Raw genomic sequence first — 18,436 nt, forward strand, 5'->3', positions numbered from 1 at the left:
GTGTGTTGGCAGGGCCTGAGCACCAGAGGCAGAGGACTGGCTTATGTGGAGTGGGGGTTCAATCTTCAGCTGGCTGGCAGGAGCCGCCACTGGCATGTCACGTGACCTGTCAGTGGCTGGCTAGTTGTCTGGCAGTCTGCCTTTGGCAAGTTTCAGAAACCATTGATTTTTGACAGTTTTTGTGTTCCTCCCTTTCTAGCTCATTTATTAGTAAGCTGTTATGATTATGTTCTTTAGTATGATTGATGTTTCGGGGACTGTTATCCCAATATAACCAGTCAAATGGCCGTGATCCGACTGGCAGCTTACAGACGCTTGCTCGACGCTCATCCAGTCAGTCGCGGCTCATAGTGCGAGTATAACGCGTAGCCTGACACTCTCGCTGCAAGGAAATAAATTGTTTTCTTATTATGAATATAATGTCACGCATCTATTCTTTAGTATGATTGATGTTTTGGGGACTGTATCCCAATATAACCAGTCAAATGGCCCTGCTCATGACTGGTTGCTTACTGTAGTTACTGTTGCCTGCCTCTCATTCTAAGGAAATAAATCTAATTTGCGGATACTGCTTTAGTTGTGACGATTTTAATCCTTGTGAAAAAGTTGTGTAATAATGTAGATGCAGAGTAGACTATAAAAACGTGAATTAATCCCAATAACATGAATCTTTGTCGCTTTGACCATTTTCTGACACCAGGACAAAATACAGAGATGCTTTTAAATAATTCAATAAAAGAAAGCTTTTTAATATTTCAATAAAAGAATGCCAACTTTAACGGTAAAATCACTTAGCACAGACTGTATCACTATTTTCAAATTTACAAAGACTATTTACAAATAAAACCCAAGAAAAAAAAACTATTCACAAATAAAAAACAAGAATCTATATAGCCCATTGCTTGTCGCACTTAAACTATTATTCAACACACACACAGTGTGCAGTTTGTAACCGTCCAACTGCAGGGCTGCCAACTTTTGAGTTCAGCTTAGAGTGAGATTTTGGGGGGCGGGGCTTGGGTTATGGGGGAGGGGCTTATTGAGGGGCGTGGCTTGGTGTGGGGAAAAATACAAACACAAAATCCTTGCATTAGCAGAAGTGTATTAAGTATATATTGATTGTCAAAGTATTTGGTATCTGTACAGAATTTCTTGGGAGATTTACATTACATTTAATTTTACATTTAACATTTTAATTGACATTCTGTTCTTAGAAAACAATAATTAACATTAACTACTAGGCATGTCCATATTTGTCATCTGGAAATGCTTTTGTACTGTTTTTATGATAAAGTTATGTAAAATAACTGCTCAGTGCTGCAAAACAAACAACTCTGCTATTGCTAACTTAATTCTATATAAACTATATAACAGGCCTATTACCAGCCTAAACTAGATGGAGACAAGGAGCGCCCTGTAACTCACTGACCTGCCTGCGTTCACAATTCACACGGTGCAGATGGGAGGGAGAACGGCTGACTACACAGTTTATGGGAATAAATAGTGTATTTCCCTCACAATTGTCACAAAAAACTCACACAGTCTGTCTGGTCTCCAGAGCCGGTCCGAGCCTTTTGGGGGCCCTAAGCAGAATTTGATTTGGGGGCCCCCTCCCACTACGCGAAGTCCCCTGTGCTTGACGATTATTGACACAAATGTCATGCAATAATGATACATTATGAATGAATACAGTAAGGTTATGTATTAATACAAAATAAATAGGCCTACTTAATAAAAAATAGATGCCTACTTAAATAAAAAAGTTTTAACTTTTACTTTACTCTTTTACTAACTCTTTAAAACTTCTTAAAACAAACTGTCTCAAAACATATAAAATAAATTATTTGCTAAAATAATGACAAAACATAATAAGAGCAAGGGTTCAACAATGACAATTATTGTTGAAAACTGTAAAAATATTATTATTTCTCAACTGTCTCAATACAGTGTAACTGTCCACTGGGTTGTGTTGCGAAAGACACGCAAGCTCGCTTAATCACCTCTGTGTCGTCGTGCGCGTGCGCGGTTAGGAGCGCGCCGTTAAGAGCTCAACACATCTGTCTCGCATGCACGCTCGCTCGCTATAGATTACAGGATATTTTAACTAATTTGCGGTAAAACTAGTCGATCACGAATGGCTCAACTGGTAGATCTATAGATAAACTTATCTTTCAGGCATTTGACCGACCGGGTTGACACTTCAGCGTGAGAAATCGGGGGTGTGGCGTGAGAGCGTGAGAATTGGCTCAATTGCGTGAGTCTCACGGTGAATGCGTGAGAGTTGGCAGCCCTGCAACTGAGAACTCTCAGAAGGTTGAATCACAAATACATTTATAAGGGAGGACTTCATTGACTAATTACTTTTAACCAGATTCAGAAACTCTCAAACCAAGTCCAAACACAGAGGTAAATGCAAACATATTTATATCAGATAAGTCACACCACAATATACAACTAGTGAGTCAACAATTGAAGGTATACGTGTTTTCTGGTTTAGTACCAGGAGTGGGGTTGGTCAAACAAGAAATGAGCAAAAAGTCCAGTAGTTCAATTTAAGCTCTACGCTTCATTAAATCCATGTTTTAGCTTAGGGTACGTTGCAATAATGGTGTCCTTGCACTCAAACATCCCAGATCTGCATTGATCCAATATATCCAATGATGATATTGGCATAATCAAAGAGTATCCTCATTAGACCCAGTACAGCATGGAAGGGACAACGTCTCAATCTCGTAACATAAGAAAGATAACTCTGTGGACGTGGTATAGCCAAGAAGTCCTTCTAAACAACAACATACATATTAGATGAGATGACGAAAACCAGCAAAACCAATGATTACTACACAAAATGAACAACACTTACTTGGATGAGCTCAAAACCATAGTTTCTCAACCCGGACTCTACACATAGTTAGCAGAAAGAGGCCATGCTTCTCTCTAACCAAACATACCTCAACTCTACTTCTCCCTGTTTTTTATCCAGCTCTAAAAGCTGTTACAAGTTGCAAAGGCCATTTCCGCTTGGAATCTGTGGATCCCCTCTGTCTTTCTGAGAATCAGAATGGTTATCTATAATCAAGGAAAAAAACAGTCATTAAAATCTTATCACACATTAGAATTTGTGCATTAAATGTAGAATTGGTAACTGCATAATTCACACACTATAATTGAAATATCTATCATTAGCGCTTGAATTATTATTGTGTTCTTCACAAAACGTGATTTACCTCAGGTGTCATGACTTCCATAGCATACGAAGGGCTAGATAAATCTGTTTTTTCCAATGCCAAAACACTGTACACCTTGTCAATGATTCCTTCAGTCTATGACAAACAACAATGCGGATATTTCACTTATCAGTGTTTAAAAAAATCAGCATCTAAGAATAATTTCATTACATTCCAATAGTTTCAGATTATAATGAATGTCAAGATATTGATTATCTGTAACAGTATGAATCTATAAAAATCAGTAATTGTGGTAAGAAGATGTCACCTCATGTTGCAAGAACCAAGGTAATTTTAAACTTATTTTTATTCCAAATAAAAATGATTTTACCTGTTCTTGATCAAAAACGGAGATCCGTAGGTTACATTGGTTTTTCAGTTTGGGTGCATAACTGGAATGTTTATGTAAAAACATTGTGTGTGATCTAACAGCACCAGATGTGAGGTCATGATGAAGTTTCTACAAAAAAAAAAGTTTTTTTACAGCACAATATAAATGATCAATGTGCTACATATGTTGATCCTAAATTTAATTATTACATGTTTCATACAAACATGTTTATGTGCTATTTTATTTAAAATTTCTAAAACAATTACCACAATTTCTTCATCCTCCACAACTGTATCAACCAAAAGTCCCTGTTTCAAAGCTGTGAGGGTGCTGTAAAATAGACTTACGCATTAAAAGCAGTTCAGTGAGTTTTTGTTTTATATTATGGTTCTGTTGCTTACCTTTGAAAAGAATATGGTTGTTGATCACATCCACAGCTGAAGGGCGTGTCTTTGCGAATTGTTGTAGGGTCTATGCCAGCACAATCAGTGTGTAACCATTTGTTGCACAGATCACACTGAACCCACTTCATCCGTTTGATGTGTGGATGCAGGGTTCTAAAAACATATACATTCTTGTAAAGTCAAAGCAGCAATATTCATTTACACTAAAACTCGCAATTTGTGTGGTATACTACTTACTTATTTCCCGTGTTTTGATAAACACATGCTTTTATGTCCTGGGCCATGCAGGTGTTGGTCTCTATTTCACCTTCCTCTCTTTCTCCAATAGCAGTCGGAAAGTCCTGTCCAGTATTACATATGAGTTTTGTAGCGATTATACGCACGTATAAATATAATTAATTATTATTCATAACGGATTATGATCAATAATTAATAATTGAATTATTTTCAGAATTTACTGTAGCAAAATCAATAGTATGATCAATAGTATGATCAGTTTATCAGTTCATCCAATGAACGGAAAGCATAAACAATTATTAATTCTAGGAAATATAATATCTTCTTGGCCAAGAAAGACTAATTCCCAGCTTACAGCTAAATTAAGAAATAAATCAAGGGTCAAAGCATAGGTAACTTAGATCGAAGTTCAAGACAATAAATCTGTAAGCACATAACACAAGTAATGCTTCTCTTTTCAAATACAAATAATACTTTATTGATTATAAGCCTATTACTAACACACATAAAACTAATATAACACAAACACACGCACACGCGTTCATACAAGTTGAAGAAAGACAGAGAGTGAGGAAGAATGAGTTTTAGGAGTTAGATGGTGAGATCCCAAGTTTCTATATGCACTTAAAAGACATGACCTGAACGAACCATCAATAATTAATTTCACCCTTGTATCGTTTCTTAGGTGGGTAATTCAATTTGATATTAAAATGCACCTGCAGTTTCAGCTAAAAGTCTGGAGGTACTTGCTTGTTCTTGCTTTGGGGTTCCCTTTTGTCGTGAAGGGGGTTCCCGGGTCCGTGGTTTGGCTGGCGGTCTCCTCGTGCTTGATAGATCTTGATAGATAGGGCAGCCAGTCACGTGGTGTGTTGGCGGATGGATGAAAGTCTTTGAAGTTGGAAGCGTGTTGCAGTCGAAACGTTTTAAACGAAACTTTGCAGCAAAACTTAACTTAGCACCGAGACTTTTAACGGAAAAGAAACAAACTAAGAAAAGAAAGAAAAGTGTGACGAGATGGCTTGAATTAAATCTGTTTTAACCCATATCTTGATTTGGGTCATTTGTCTCTGCGTCTACATAGTTACTATAACCATCGTCGGCTCCACCCGGCTTGTTCTGCCGAAAGAGAGCATAAGAGCATCACAAGAGAGCAGAGGGCAAGAGAGCACAAGAGGGCCAGAGCACAGGGCAAGAGCGCATCACAAGAGCATCACCAGAGAGAGATTCTGTGTCCGGGTTTAAGTTTTTAACTCCAAATGTTTGTCCCGCCTCCTGGAGGAATTTGGAATTTGGACAATAAGATACTATATGGTTATTTATAGTATCTATAGTATCTTATCTTATTTATAGTATCTTATCTTATTTATAGTATCCCCCCCCCTTCTTTCATCGCGAATCATGTGTTCTCTGTGGTCTGCTTACTCATCAGCTCGAAACAGAGGATTCAGTTTAGACATAATTTCCATTTTAAGAACACAAACATTTTTACACAGATTTCAATCGAGCCATCTTTTGAATTAAACACATACGAGCATAATGATAGGAAACACGACACTTTCATTCCAGTATCTCTAATATTTAAAACAATTACATGACTTAGATGTGATCTAAGCAGAATAGACACATACAGGGGTTGTAAACACAATATATAATTGTTATGTTACATGATTTTGATTCTGGGTCAGTCAAGAATTTTTCTGGGATGAGTTTTATTGGTATTGGAGAATTGGAGGAAAGTCCTTATGTGTGTGTGTGTGTGTGTATCCTTATGGTCAGCATTTGTCGCATCCGTGGTGTTTACCACGTGAGGGTTTAGTTCGCAAATGGTGGTCTTCAAGACAAAGGGTATTTTGTATGCAAGTCCACTTTTTCAGCCTTAAGGAGAAATATCTGGTGTATTACCACCAACGATTCTTGGGAGCAGGATTTTTTTAGCATTCTACAGTGGAAATACACACACACACACACACACACACACACACACACACACACACACACACACACACACACACATTATATATATGATATATATGTGAAAACCCTCAATTGTAATACAATTACTAAAAAGTATATACCTCAAGATCTTCCACATGTGACCTTGAAATGGCTTTGTTTTTTGTCCACTCTCTGTACAACAAAATGTACACCTCTGTGTATAAGGCAACAACCTGCGCATGAATTGAACTGAAATTAATTATACTATGTTTTTAACATTCACAAAGCAATATGACAAATCTCATGAGATAATTGCATATCTGCAAAGACCATTGAATAGTCAGTTAATTACATTCTGAGTTTCTGCTGCAATTTGTGCAAGACGACAGTTCACTGCCTTTAAATAAATGACAGACTTTAATATACAAACAAATTAGATGAGTACATTGTGAATGTGAGTGTAGTTATATTACATGAACTGTGTGCAGTGTCATGTACTGAGTTCCTAATAAATAATTGTAAAGCAAACATAAGAACATTGTAAGCACACTTACATTATCATTTAACCAAGGCATGTTCTTGTTTGGGTCTTCCTCTAAAAGAGAAGAGGGGCAAACACTTCTTAAGTCTGCAATATACAGTGTTGCATATGCTGAAAATCTGTGAATTATTTGTCTCTCCCTCCTCCAGGAAATGTAAAGTTGTTTCAGCTTGTCCTGTAGTTCAAAAACAGAACCCATTCATTGCATGTAAATGAAGCAGAAAATACTACAGGTGTAGTTTGTTACTGTAAACTATTCCTTGGAAGTTTAACATACAAAAAGCCAGTCTGTACCTTATTTTGTTCACTTATAGGAAACAATGACACAGTGAAACTCTCCATATCTTCCTCAACTTTGTCTGGTACAGCTTGCGGGTCAGTTAATGACTTTGCAGATGTTCTTTGGTACATCTCTTCAATGATATGACATTGTATTGAGATACAATGAAAAGTGTATGTTAATAAAATTTATAGTACATGAACTTTTATTTCATGAACTATATTACCTTTGTCTGTTTCCTCATCCACACCTATTAATAGGTGTCCATGTAGCCCTAGGTGCACATCTTTTTGGGACATTTTTTGAATGTCCTGCAAGAAGTTATTATTGATCCTCTGATTGTGCAGATGGAAACACAGCCGCAAGGCGAACATGTAATGAATGTCCTTCAGTTGGCAGAGGAAATACCTGCTGGTTGACAGATCTTTGTTAATTTGCTCTGCTGAAGACGAATTAACAATACAGGCAAGATCTGGCAAAAGTTTTATGCTTCTCAGTCTCTCTTCAGGCCTTTTTTGGTTTTTCATAGAGGGAGTACCGTTCACGAGTTCCAGTCAGAGGGTGAGGGCAGGTGAATCTGTCACTTGTTTGGTCTTCGTGTATATTTGGCCCCATAGAGCTTCGAAGGGTATTCACCCATTCTTTCTGCACAGTAAGTTTTTTTTCCAATGCAGCAGAAATGTTTTCTGATGTTGGAGCACATAGCCTGCCATCATGTGGCTGAAAAAACTTTTGCTGAGTCCTATTATTCACATGTCTGGCAACATGTCCACCGATACCTGAGATGAAGACCGTGGGTGGACATTTAAAACTCAGGAGACCATCTCCATGGTCTCAAGCAAATTCCTGCCACCACAGGGGTGACTGATAGTAAACCACACCATGGGTGCACCCAAGATGCAGTACCCCTCCTGTGGGGAAAAAATGGGGAAAATGCAGAACAATTGCTAATTTCATGTAGTTTGGCAGTCAAATGTAAAATATAAATTTATTTTTTAATTTTTTTCATTAACTGGCAGTCAATAATGTCTTTGATTCATTATCAATCAGGGCAAAATAGTTATGATAGATGGAGTGCTTTTGTCTTCTGTGGGTCTTTAACCCTCTGGGGACCAGAAACGCGCCGGCGCGTTTTGCCGTTTTTTTTTTCACATAGCAGAAAAATAGACTTAAAATACTCTGTTGATTTTGATCGTACATATAAGTGTTATACATCAATCGATCCTGTTAATTGTCTATTATTTTTCTGTATACTCACAATAAAAACAAAGTTTTGTGCTTTTTGTCAAATAAAGAAAAATAAACATGATGCAAGTTTTGCCTTCTCTCTGTCAGTGAAGTCCATTCTGAAACACGTCCGAAAAATTAACTCTAACTCTGCAAATACTTGTCATACAGGCACGAGAGATTTTTCTTTATGAAGCTTGAATTCTCTTCTTTTCAATGAAGTAATTTATATAAAAAACAAATATTCTCAGTTTATGTAATCTGTATGAAAAGAGAGTGCTGTCAGAATTTTTTTCCCCCAGCTCATTACACTTCATTACGCGTTAATCTGACACGCCCACGGAGGACGAGCGCTATTCAAACGCAAATGTTGAGGCAAGCCATGACAATGCCCACATCAGCCGTTCCACCGCGGCGGTAAAATGTGTGGTGTATTTTCTGCCTTTTACCGCTAAGAGGCGCTACAATCATAGACTCTGAAAAGTGTTCGTTTATTCTTTCTAATGCGTAATCTGCCGCCGCACCGCGGCTCATTCAGAGCGATTAAAAGCTGGTAGCAGATGAATTCAACAAGTGAAACGTAGTTAAAATAATTCATAATCACAATACTGAAATTAGGCTACTGAAATGAAATTGAATAAATAATGAAAAAATAAAACATTGCAATAAAAACATTTACAGACGTACAGACGATAGCTCAGTGGTTAACGCAACAACACGAGCTTCGAGGAGCTTCAAACGACTTGAGATTGAATCTCAATGTAGCATACATCTTGTTAACCGATGTTGGCCAACAGCGTTTATATTTTACCTTCTTGATGCTTAAATAGCTAACTGTTTATAACTGTTTACTTATTTAAAGTCAAGAGTTTTGTTTAATTATCATAACATAAATTTGCTACATTCCTGTAGAACCGCAGCCGCTGCACAAACGACAAAAACTGATGAAGGAAGATTGTCAGCCGATTGCATCAGAAAATGAAAATGAAGAAGCTCGTCTTTAGTCTGCTAAATTATTGTGTAATGTAAAAGAACACTAAAATTACTTAAGTTTGAAACCAAGTTCGAACATTTCAAGGTTTAAATAAAGTGTCGGGACAGTTTTTTTTATTATTTAAAACAGGGTTGCATTGGCTTTAGAGTTTATTTCTTTTGCGATGCAAAATAAGAAACACTATAGGCTAATCTTATTCTTGCGACATTTTAAATTTGTATTGCCAAAGAAATGACAGCTATATTAAACAATTAAAACAGTAGGCCTACAAAACGAAAATTGTCCAAAGCAACATAATTAAATTAAAACATGCGTTTTTCTTTGCCTCTCTCGCGCTGAATCTCTTTTTTAACAAGTTTATTTAGTCTCCCTCGCTCTCCATATGAAAGAGGAACATTAACACCTAGGCCTATTGTCCTGCGCGCACGATACACTGAACTGTCCCTCCAACCCCCCACCGGCTATCGGAGTCTGAGGCTGATTTAACACAAAGAGAAGTCGCAATTCACACTTAAATCGCTATTCTAGACAGTGTTGATAATGAAGGAATTAAATGATTTAAGTTACATGTAGCCTAGTGATATTTCTGTCATAAAAGTTTATTACTAAATATTTCATTATTTCAATAATTGATGAAATAAAACTGGTTTGGGCCAGCTTTTTCCAAGCAAAACTAAATATAATCTGAAAAAACGCATGTTAATTTGTTGTCATGAACAAAATGTTCAACTCAATATTAAAGTCTACAGGGATCTTTGGATCCTTACAACCAGGCATGCAATTTGTGAATTAAGTTTTTATTTTTTGTATTATTCAAATAAATATCGAAACACGGTGCTTCGTGGTAATGCTGCTAAATTAAATAACATGTATAGAATAATTATGAACTTAAATGAAACAATATCGCAACATTTCGACAAATACATTATTTGATCTGTTTTTACATTTTAATTCAGGGCGATTTAGCCTGCTACATTTAATTAGAGCGAGATTTTCACCCTTGTCATTTTCTCATTGGGAAGCGCTTACAGGCTACATGTTTGAGTACATCCTCTGTACCTCTCGTTTTCATATGGATTACATAATCAGATAACATTTATTAGCCTGAATATTTAGACATTTAAAGGCTTTAGACAGAGCCGATTTCTTATAGTGACTGAGCTGAAGTGGCTTTCGGTTCATTTTTGTGACGCGCAGTTCCTGGAGACAGAGACGACAGATAAACTTTTGTCGTTAGCAAAAGTTCGAATAAAACCCGACTTTAGAAAAATGCATAGGGCCACTCGGCGTGGTCTGCCAAAACACTTAATTATAAACTTCAATATTTCATTCAAAATAATCTCAAAACGCTTTGTGAAATTTTGAAAAGCCGTGCATGCATTAAGGCCACTTGAACTAATGAACAACTGAAACGCTGGTTTTGATTTTATTGTTTGTCGTTGTTTCAACGTGCTTGTTGCATATCTCTATTTTATATTTGATATGGTCTATTGGTGAAGTAGCCTATAGCATTGATTACTGTGGAGGGAGGGTGTGGGGATTCAAATAATTCAGCAGAAGCAGGGATGTTTAGACCAGAAGGAAATCCCCGTCCCCCCTGGCAAATCACACTTTACTTAAAACCATGTTTTTAAAAACTCTAGGTTGTAGGGAATCAAAATAATAATAATAATAGGCCTAATAAAAAAAAAAATATATATATATAGGCTATATATATAAAATTACTTTTTTTACAGAACTGCTTTAAAAATTACGATTGGTAGCCTCGTACGATTGGTACAGATGCAACGTCGTTCTGTTGGATACTATTGTTCCTTAGTGTAAAATGGAAATGCATGGTAATTTTATTTTATAAATATAAGCAAAAAACTGTATGGTGTAACAGAGTTTTAGAGCTAGACAAATCTCTCTGCATTAATAAATATAAAATTTACAATAGACCATGTTTGATCAGGATTTGATCCCGTGTCATCTTGATGATCGAATCGTAAGTTCTACCGCTCGGCTATGAATTTTCTCACTGAGAATTGCCCAAACGTTTGTTTCTCAAATGAGCGAGAAAACGTTTTGTCGTTAGCCTGTGATTGTAGGCCTACTTTAGCCTACATGAATAAAAGTAGACCTTTTACAGTTTTAAAAGATGATATCTTATCTGTATGACCAACAATTACGCAGTAAGTTCTTTTAGCTGTTATGAGAAAAATAAATCCAAATGAACGCGCCGCCGCGTTTGTCAAACTCTAATTCAACATGCCAGAATAAAGCCATATTTTAGAATAATGCATAGCCACTCGGCGTGGTGTGCCAAAATACCCTAATTATAAACTTCAATATTTCATTCAAAACCATCTCAAAACGCTTTGTGACATTTTAAAAAGCCGTGAATGTATTAAGGCCACTGGAACCAGGATCGTAACTGAAACGCGCTGCATGTCTCAATACAGGAAGCGCTGGTTCAGATTGTATTGTTTGTTGTTTAAACGTGCATGTTGCATATTTAACAATATTTGTTTAAAAATAAATGTTTGTTGTAGGCTTATTTGTAAATTACCATAACTTGTAGAATTTCATCCTTACTGTTAATTGACATTAGCCCCACTTACGTTTTGATAAATGTCCCTTTGCGCCACCTGGCGGTCATTTCGCGAGCGACTTTGAAATGCGACTGGTTTATTTTTATTGTATTGGTCTACTTTAAAAAATAATACTTTATAAGACATTTATGGGAAAAGACTATTTTCTTTTCAAGATGTTTCCAACTGTAACTTTGAACCAATTCTGTAGACTGGCCCATATAGCATTTGACCAGGATTTGTTTCCAGGTATGACTAAAAATGTGCTTCTGGCTTTCATTTATATTTTGATTGTTTGTATATATATATATATATATATATATATATATATATATATGTGTGTGTGTGTGTGTGTGTGTGTGTGTGTATATATATATATATATATATATATATATATATATATATATACATACATGTAGGCTATATATATATACAAGAAAGAATGCAATGACAATATATATATATATATATATATTGTCCTTACATTCTTTCTTGTGTGACACCCCTGAATGAAAGGCTCATTATTATGCAGGGTCACTGTCTGAGAACCACTTAATTATTCATGATAGGGGTTGGGCCATTCCGCCCATCCGCATATTGCCTTGGCAAACAAAAAAATGTTTTTCACAATTTAAAACAATCTATTGTTTTATGTGAATGATTAGGAAGGATGATTTTCAGATCATTTTGAAGCAAAAACTCTAGGCGACAACGTAAATTAGTCAAAAGTCTTGTGGACTCATATTTAGTATGTTTTTTGTGTCCTTATTTCAAAAACTTTATTTTTTAGTTTTTTCAATAACCACGCATAAACAATATTCTCTCAAAAATACAAACATGTACATACATGTTGCTCACACATTATGGTAGTCCTGTTTGTGCTAAATAGAGTGTAATTTCACCTGTGCCATTAATATGTTTATAAGCAACTGAAAAAAGCACAAATGTCAGAGCATGTCAAAACATCTCAAGGACCCCAAAAACACCTTGGTCCCCAGAGGGTTAAGTATGCTGTATTTTATGATGATAGTTTTATTTTATTTTATTAAACTGCTGCATTTATATACTTTTTTCTTCCTGCTTCCCTTAATGTTTGTGTTCCTAATGTCCATATATATATAAAAAATATGTATTGTCCATTCTGTACCATGCTTGTAATTGTCTACATTTGTATCTTACCTCCTGCTTTGTGAAGCTTTACAAACATTTTTGGATATATATCCTTATACAACAGAAGTTCCTCAAGCCTATTAATGAGGTCAGACTGTGATCCACTTGCTGAAATGCCTAGAGCATTGCATGCCATTGTAAGATCTTCTCTTCGAGGCTAATAGTGATGGGGGAAAACATGCATTTGGTTATAAAAAAGAAAAAGAAAAGTAATTTGGGAAAATGACAAATTGACTCCAAAGTGTCATCTCTAATGAAAGTAATACATAAACCTATAAATAAAATATTTTACAGTTTTTTAATAGAATAAGCATCATCAAACAGCAAATTGTATTACCCCTTTGAGCTCTAATACTTACAAAATTCGGTCCTCATCTGTCCTCTTTGTCCACAATCTGTCTTTCTGGGAGAGGCCTTTCAAAATCTCAGTCTTGGGTATGACATCAGATATTCTTGAGTATTGACCAATCCATGGTGTAAAGGCAGAATATGTCAGAGAGCTAGAAAATTGGTTTTGACATGACCCTAAGGGAGGGAGTGAGTGGGTGAGTTAGTGACTGAGTTAGTAAGTAGGGAGAGAAGTAGTGATGTGTCGTTCATGAACGATTCGTTCATTTTGAACGAATCTTTAATATGACTCGGGACTACCGAGTTGTCTCAGAGAGTGATTCGTTCATTTTGTGTTGATCGCGCATGCGCATTGCGCAACATATGGTTTCTGAATCTGTGCTGGAAATGATTAGTTTATCTCTCTAGAGTTCGGGTTCGGGACGGGTCTGAGTCTTTCGTTCTTCCTGTCAGTCCCATAGAGGCTATGCTGTCAGTACCGGAAAGAATAATGATTAGTTCATCTTTCGAGTCTCGAGTTCGGGTTCGGCCGGGTCCGAGTCTTTCGTTCTTCCTGTCAGTCCCATAGAGGCTATGCTGTCAGTACCGGAAAGAGTAATGATTAGTTCATCTTCTGAGTCTTCGGGTTTGAGTCCTTCGTTCTTTTGTCACGTGACTTGTCACCGTATTGAATAGCCTACTAATTCACAACCTTTTTACAAACAAGCACGTAGTTAATGTATAATATAATAGTAGTTAATTAATGTATAATATATAATAAAACACACCACAGATGCACAAGAAACATTTAAAGAAACGGACAGGGACAATAATAAGATGGAACTTTTATTTTTCAGATAATGTTTATTTCACATATTTTGTATTTTAATTCCTAAATATAAAACAATATACATTCAGACGCAGTCAATAATACGAATCTAATATTGTATTTGATGCGAGATACCAGCGGTCACGTGACAAAAGAACGAAGGACTCAAACCCGAAGACTCGAAGAAAATGAACTAATCATTACTCTTTCCGGTACTGACAGCATAGCCTCTATGGGACTGACAGGAAGAACGAAAGACTCGGACCCGGCCGAACCCGAACTCAAGACTCGAAAGATGAACTAATCATTACTCTTTCCGGCCCTGCTGTATCACACACGGCACGGCCCAGCAGACAGATCAGAGTCAGACACTGACGAGTCGACAACTAACGTCTCGAGACACAAGAGGAGGAGAACAAACCTGATAAATATGAAGTTGCAAAGGAAAGAATGTCTCGGATGAGGAGGTGAGGTGAACTAACAGAATCAGACTGCAATAGCCTGAACTTAAAACCCAACAACTAATCAATTCATAAAAATTTCGGTTTCTTATAATTTGGCTTTGGCTGCATTACCCTATAATTTATTTTTATTCTTTTTACAAATGTAATCAACATTTTCGTAAGTTCTAGATGTGTTGGGATATTTAACATGCCATTTTAATTATATTATGCTGAAATGAACGAAATGACTCGAAAAAAGATTCGTTCATTTTGCTGAACGAGACTCAAAGATCCGAGTCAGTAAAATGATCCGAACTTCCCACTACTAGAGAGAAGGAATGAAGGACGTATGGGAGGGCGGGAAGGAATTGTAAATCAAATTTAAAGCAAGTAGGCATAATAATGTTTAAGAAGTATATTAAACAGCTTACCATCACAAAGTCCTGTTGCAATTATCTCTTTCTCAAGGTTTTCCCATCTAGATGAAACATTCACCTGTGTGTCCTGTGAAGTGGTGTTTGTCAGGTCTGGTCGTCTCATGAGATGCACTATACAGAAAGAGTAAGTATTTTATGAGCAGACAGTGGAAACTGTTGTTGCCAGCTTTTGAGGGTTAAGCATTTTGTTCATGAATGGGTACACTGAATTCCTACCTGGTAAGTCAAAGGCCACTTTCCAGTTGGCGTCAGCAATCAAAATAGGAGGATGATGGCCACAGCGGTAACAAAAGTAATTGTAGGTGTAGCTCCTCAAAGCAGAGAAGTGGTAAAAAGCTTTCCTTATTGTGTTGTGAGGAATGTACACTTGGCTGTGTTCCCCCAATGTACGCAAAAAACGTCCGACAGCAATGTGGTTCTGTTGCAGGTATAGACAAATTTACATTGTAGTTAGGCCAATGGGCAAGATAATGTTCAGGTAAATATTAAATCATGGTGCCTAAAATTCACTGATTAAAAAAAAAAAAAAAAAAAATTTACTTACTGAAAGACCTGTTGTCAAAAGTGAGCACAAAGGGATTGTGAGGAATACTTTATTGAAATTGTGAAATCCAGAATCATGTTCTTGGAATCTGACAGGGGTTCCACAAACAGGGCATTCCTTAATGTACACTGCAACACCTGAACAAAATATACATAAATAAAATATATATAATTATATACAACAACAATATGTTTCCACTACAACTCATTAAGTGTGACACATACCTCTGTGCACAGAAAACAAGGCATAAATGGTTGCATGCTTTGTCTTCAGGATTGCTTCACTGAGGTCAGGGTAGCATGGTCCGGGACAGTAAGGGCATTGTGTCTCTTTAGGCACAAAGCTTTCAGGTATCGTCATTTCCGTTAATATGAGGTCTTGTGGAAGATTTTCTGGAATTCTCTTGCACCTCAAAAAGTACTCTGTCATTTTAATCACTGCTGATGCTGTCTCATTTGATGGTTTTGATTCATCATCCCTCTCTTGATCTTTCTCCTCAAGGTCCTCTATTTCTTCAGGACTTGCATTTGAATGTTCTCTCAGTAATGATGGACGCTCCTGGAATATCCACCACATGCATACGTGTCTGTGGACACAACTCAGTCTATGTTTACTGCCCCTACATTGACAGTGCCATCTACCAGACATTGTGTCAAATGTCACAATTGTTCGCCCAAGCTGACACCAGTTGTCTTTGAGGTTAGTAAATACTAATAAGTATATGTAAGTCTGTGACAGGCCATATTCACCCCCAATAATAGGGAAGACACAAATCAACCTCCTCTTCACTGGCCTTCAAATGTAAGTCCTTACATTCCTGGGCTCTTGACTTTGAGATTAGTCCTTTGATTAGACTTTGAGATTAGTCCCTAAACTTTGACTTCCTGCTCTGCTACTGTTCGGACGCTCTTGCTTACCGCTCCGCGCTTTGCTCTATCGCTTTTATATTTTTATATTTTATCTCCTTTTATCACCTAATTTTAACTTCAGCTAATCAGCACAGTGCTCAAACGCTTGGATTACTACAAAAAAGCAGAATTCTTTTATTCAACCAGCCTCCCACTGCTTACATTCCGGGGAAGAAAACACAACTGCCTACATTCTAAAGGATAAGAGAAAATGCCTCTTCTGGAATCTACTTGCTGCACTAACTGCCAGAGACTTTTACAAAGGATTGCAGTTCTTGAAACAAAGTTACTTGTGGGACCACCAAACCAGACGGAACACACAACAGAGCTTCGTCATGGACACCCTCAGCACACAGCCGGTGAGTCCCATGAATCTAGTCCTCCTCGACAGGCCATACTGAGTGTAGAGAAACAAGCCGATCGACTTACAAATCGATGGCAAAAACAGGGAGCAAGACCCAAAGGCACTCGAGACATCAGATTGTCACAAGCATCACATATTGCCGCAGTAGCCTCCTCTACCCCAGATACGGCTTTGACAAGGATTGCAAACACTGGTCTCCTACCACCGCCTATACATCTTGAGAACAGATTTGAAGTATTAATGAATGAGGAATCCCTGAATGTGATGAATGTGATCGAACACAGACTGAACCAGCCAGTAGCTAACACTGCTAACTGGCACTCAAGGTCGAGCAGACAGCGGCACTCAGCTCAGAGCGCAGCCGAGCCCAGGACTCTGATAGTGGGTGACTCGATAATCAGAAACATTATTAGCAGGGACACTACTACGTGCTGCCTTCCACAAGCAACGACTTCTGATGTAAACAGGGAACTTGAGAACATTCTGACGAAACATAAGACTGCAAATCGACTCATCATTCATGTGGGGAAAAATGTTATTCATAAAGAGCAGTCAGAACTCCTTAAGAAGGATTTCAATGAACTTTTTGAAACACTTAAAAGACTGAAAGTACAAACATTCATCAGTGGACCACTACCAGCAAGAGGAACAAACAGGTTTTCACGGCTGCTTGGGCTCAACACATGGCTGCAAAAAACCTGCAATATAAAAGGAGTAAACTTCATTGACAACTTCAATCTTTTCTGGAGTCAGAGGCAACTGTTTCAACAGGATGGCCACCACCCAAACAAACTTGGCTCAAGAGTGCTAAAGGACAATATCTACTTCTCCCTCAATCATCCTTCTGCAGTGTGTGCCAATCCACTCAACCTGAATGGCACACACACACCTGGACACAGTATGAATGACCACAGGACTTCATTTCAGCACGTGGATGGACATGCGGTTGACATATCACACAAGGACAATGATAACACCACTCAGCCAAAACAGCCTCTGCTCACGGACACAATCTCAGCTGAGCCCTGCCCACAGAGCTCACCACAGACAGACTGTGACATACTAGAACTGCTCCAAGTTTCAGCTCCCAAGGACGACTTGTTAGAAAACCAGGACAGCATTTTACAGCCTCCAATAACACCAGAGAAACAGCCCCCTCCAGCCTCTACCCTCTCACCAGACACGTTATCCCTATCTCCAGCATCTTCTGTGCTTCTCAGAGAAAATGGAAAAACTGGTGTTTGCTGGAACCAAACTATCTGCAAGCCCCCAGACATCAACCAAAAAACGGCAGGCCCCAAAACCACGAAAGCCTGCAGGCCCAGCTCGCTCTCCGCTTGTGAGAGCTCTTCGGCCTCTGCAAAAACGCCAGGGCTCACACCCTCCTCTATCGGCTCGAGGTGAACCAAAAACAACTGATACCAGCTCTCAGTGATATGTGCCGGGTGCCCGCTATGAAAACAGTAACTTTCTCAAATGTTTACAGAACAAGCGGGAACCCAGTGTGCCTGTATCTTTCTCTATTGCTGTTCGATTACATGATAGAAAGTCTAAGGCCTTCAAAAGCCGTACAGCAAACCCATCTAATCTGGTGCCTATTACACGCCAAACTAAGACAAAAGTAACAAAAAGTAAGACTGTTAAGTTAGCACTATTAAACATCCG

The 18,436-nt window shown here is 37.8% G+C and overlaps 2 protein-coding genes across 2 annotated transcripts; both read right to left on the reverse strand.

The window, feature by feature from the left end:
- Positions 1 to 2,985: 2,985 nt before the first annotated feature.
- Positions 2,986 to 7,474, reverse strand: LOC130097711 (uncharacterized). Its single transcript, XM_056264652.1, has 11 exons — positions 7,182 to 7,474; positions 6,970 to 7,088; positions 6,689 to 6,850; positions 6,487 to 6,531; positions 6,275 to 6,367; positions 4,200 to 4,303; positions 3,960 to 4,115; positions 3,825 to 3,888; positions 3,559 to 3,687; positions 3,228 to 3,323; positions 2,986 to 3,069 (listed from the first exon to the last, which is right to left on the reverse strand). Exons 1-11 carry the CDS (start codon positions 7,327 to 7,329, stop codon positions 2,986 to 2,988), a joined length of 1,200 nt encoding a protein of 399 aa, XP_056120627.1. The 5' UTR covers positions 7,330 to 7,474.
- A 5,800-nt stretch (positions 7,475 to 13,274) lies between these two features.
- LOC130097712 (uncharacterized) lies at positions 13,275 to 16,329 on the reverse strand. The gene is made up of 5 exons (XM_056264653.1): positions 15,724 to 16,329; positions 15,500 to 15,636; positions 15,172 to 15,373; positions 14,950 to 15,066; positions 13,275 to 13,444 (listed from the first exon to the last, which is right to left on the reverse strand). Exons 1-5 carry the CDS (start codon positions 16,145 to 16,147, stop codon positions 13,275 to 13,277), a joined length of 1,050 nt encoding a protein of 349 aa, XP_056120628.1. The 5' UTR covers positions 16,148 to 16,329.
- Between the last annotated feature and the right edge of the window lie 2,107 nt (positions 16,330 to 18,436).

The sequence above is a fragment of the Rhinichthys klamathensis genome, unplaced genomic scaffold, assembly GCF_029890125.1.
Source record: "Rhinichthys klamathensis goyatoka isolate OS25496 unplaced genomic scaffold, OSU_Roscu_1.1 h1tg000223l_1, whole genome shotgun sequence".
Classification (NCBI taxonomy): domain Eukaryota; kingdom Metazoa; phylum Chordata; class Actinopteri; order Cypriniformes; family Leuciscidae; genus Rhinichthys; species Rhinichthys klamathensis.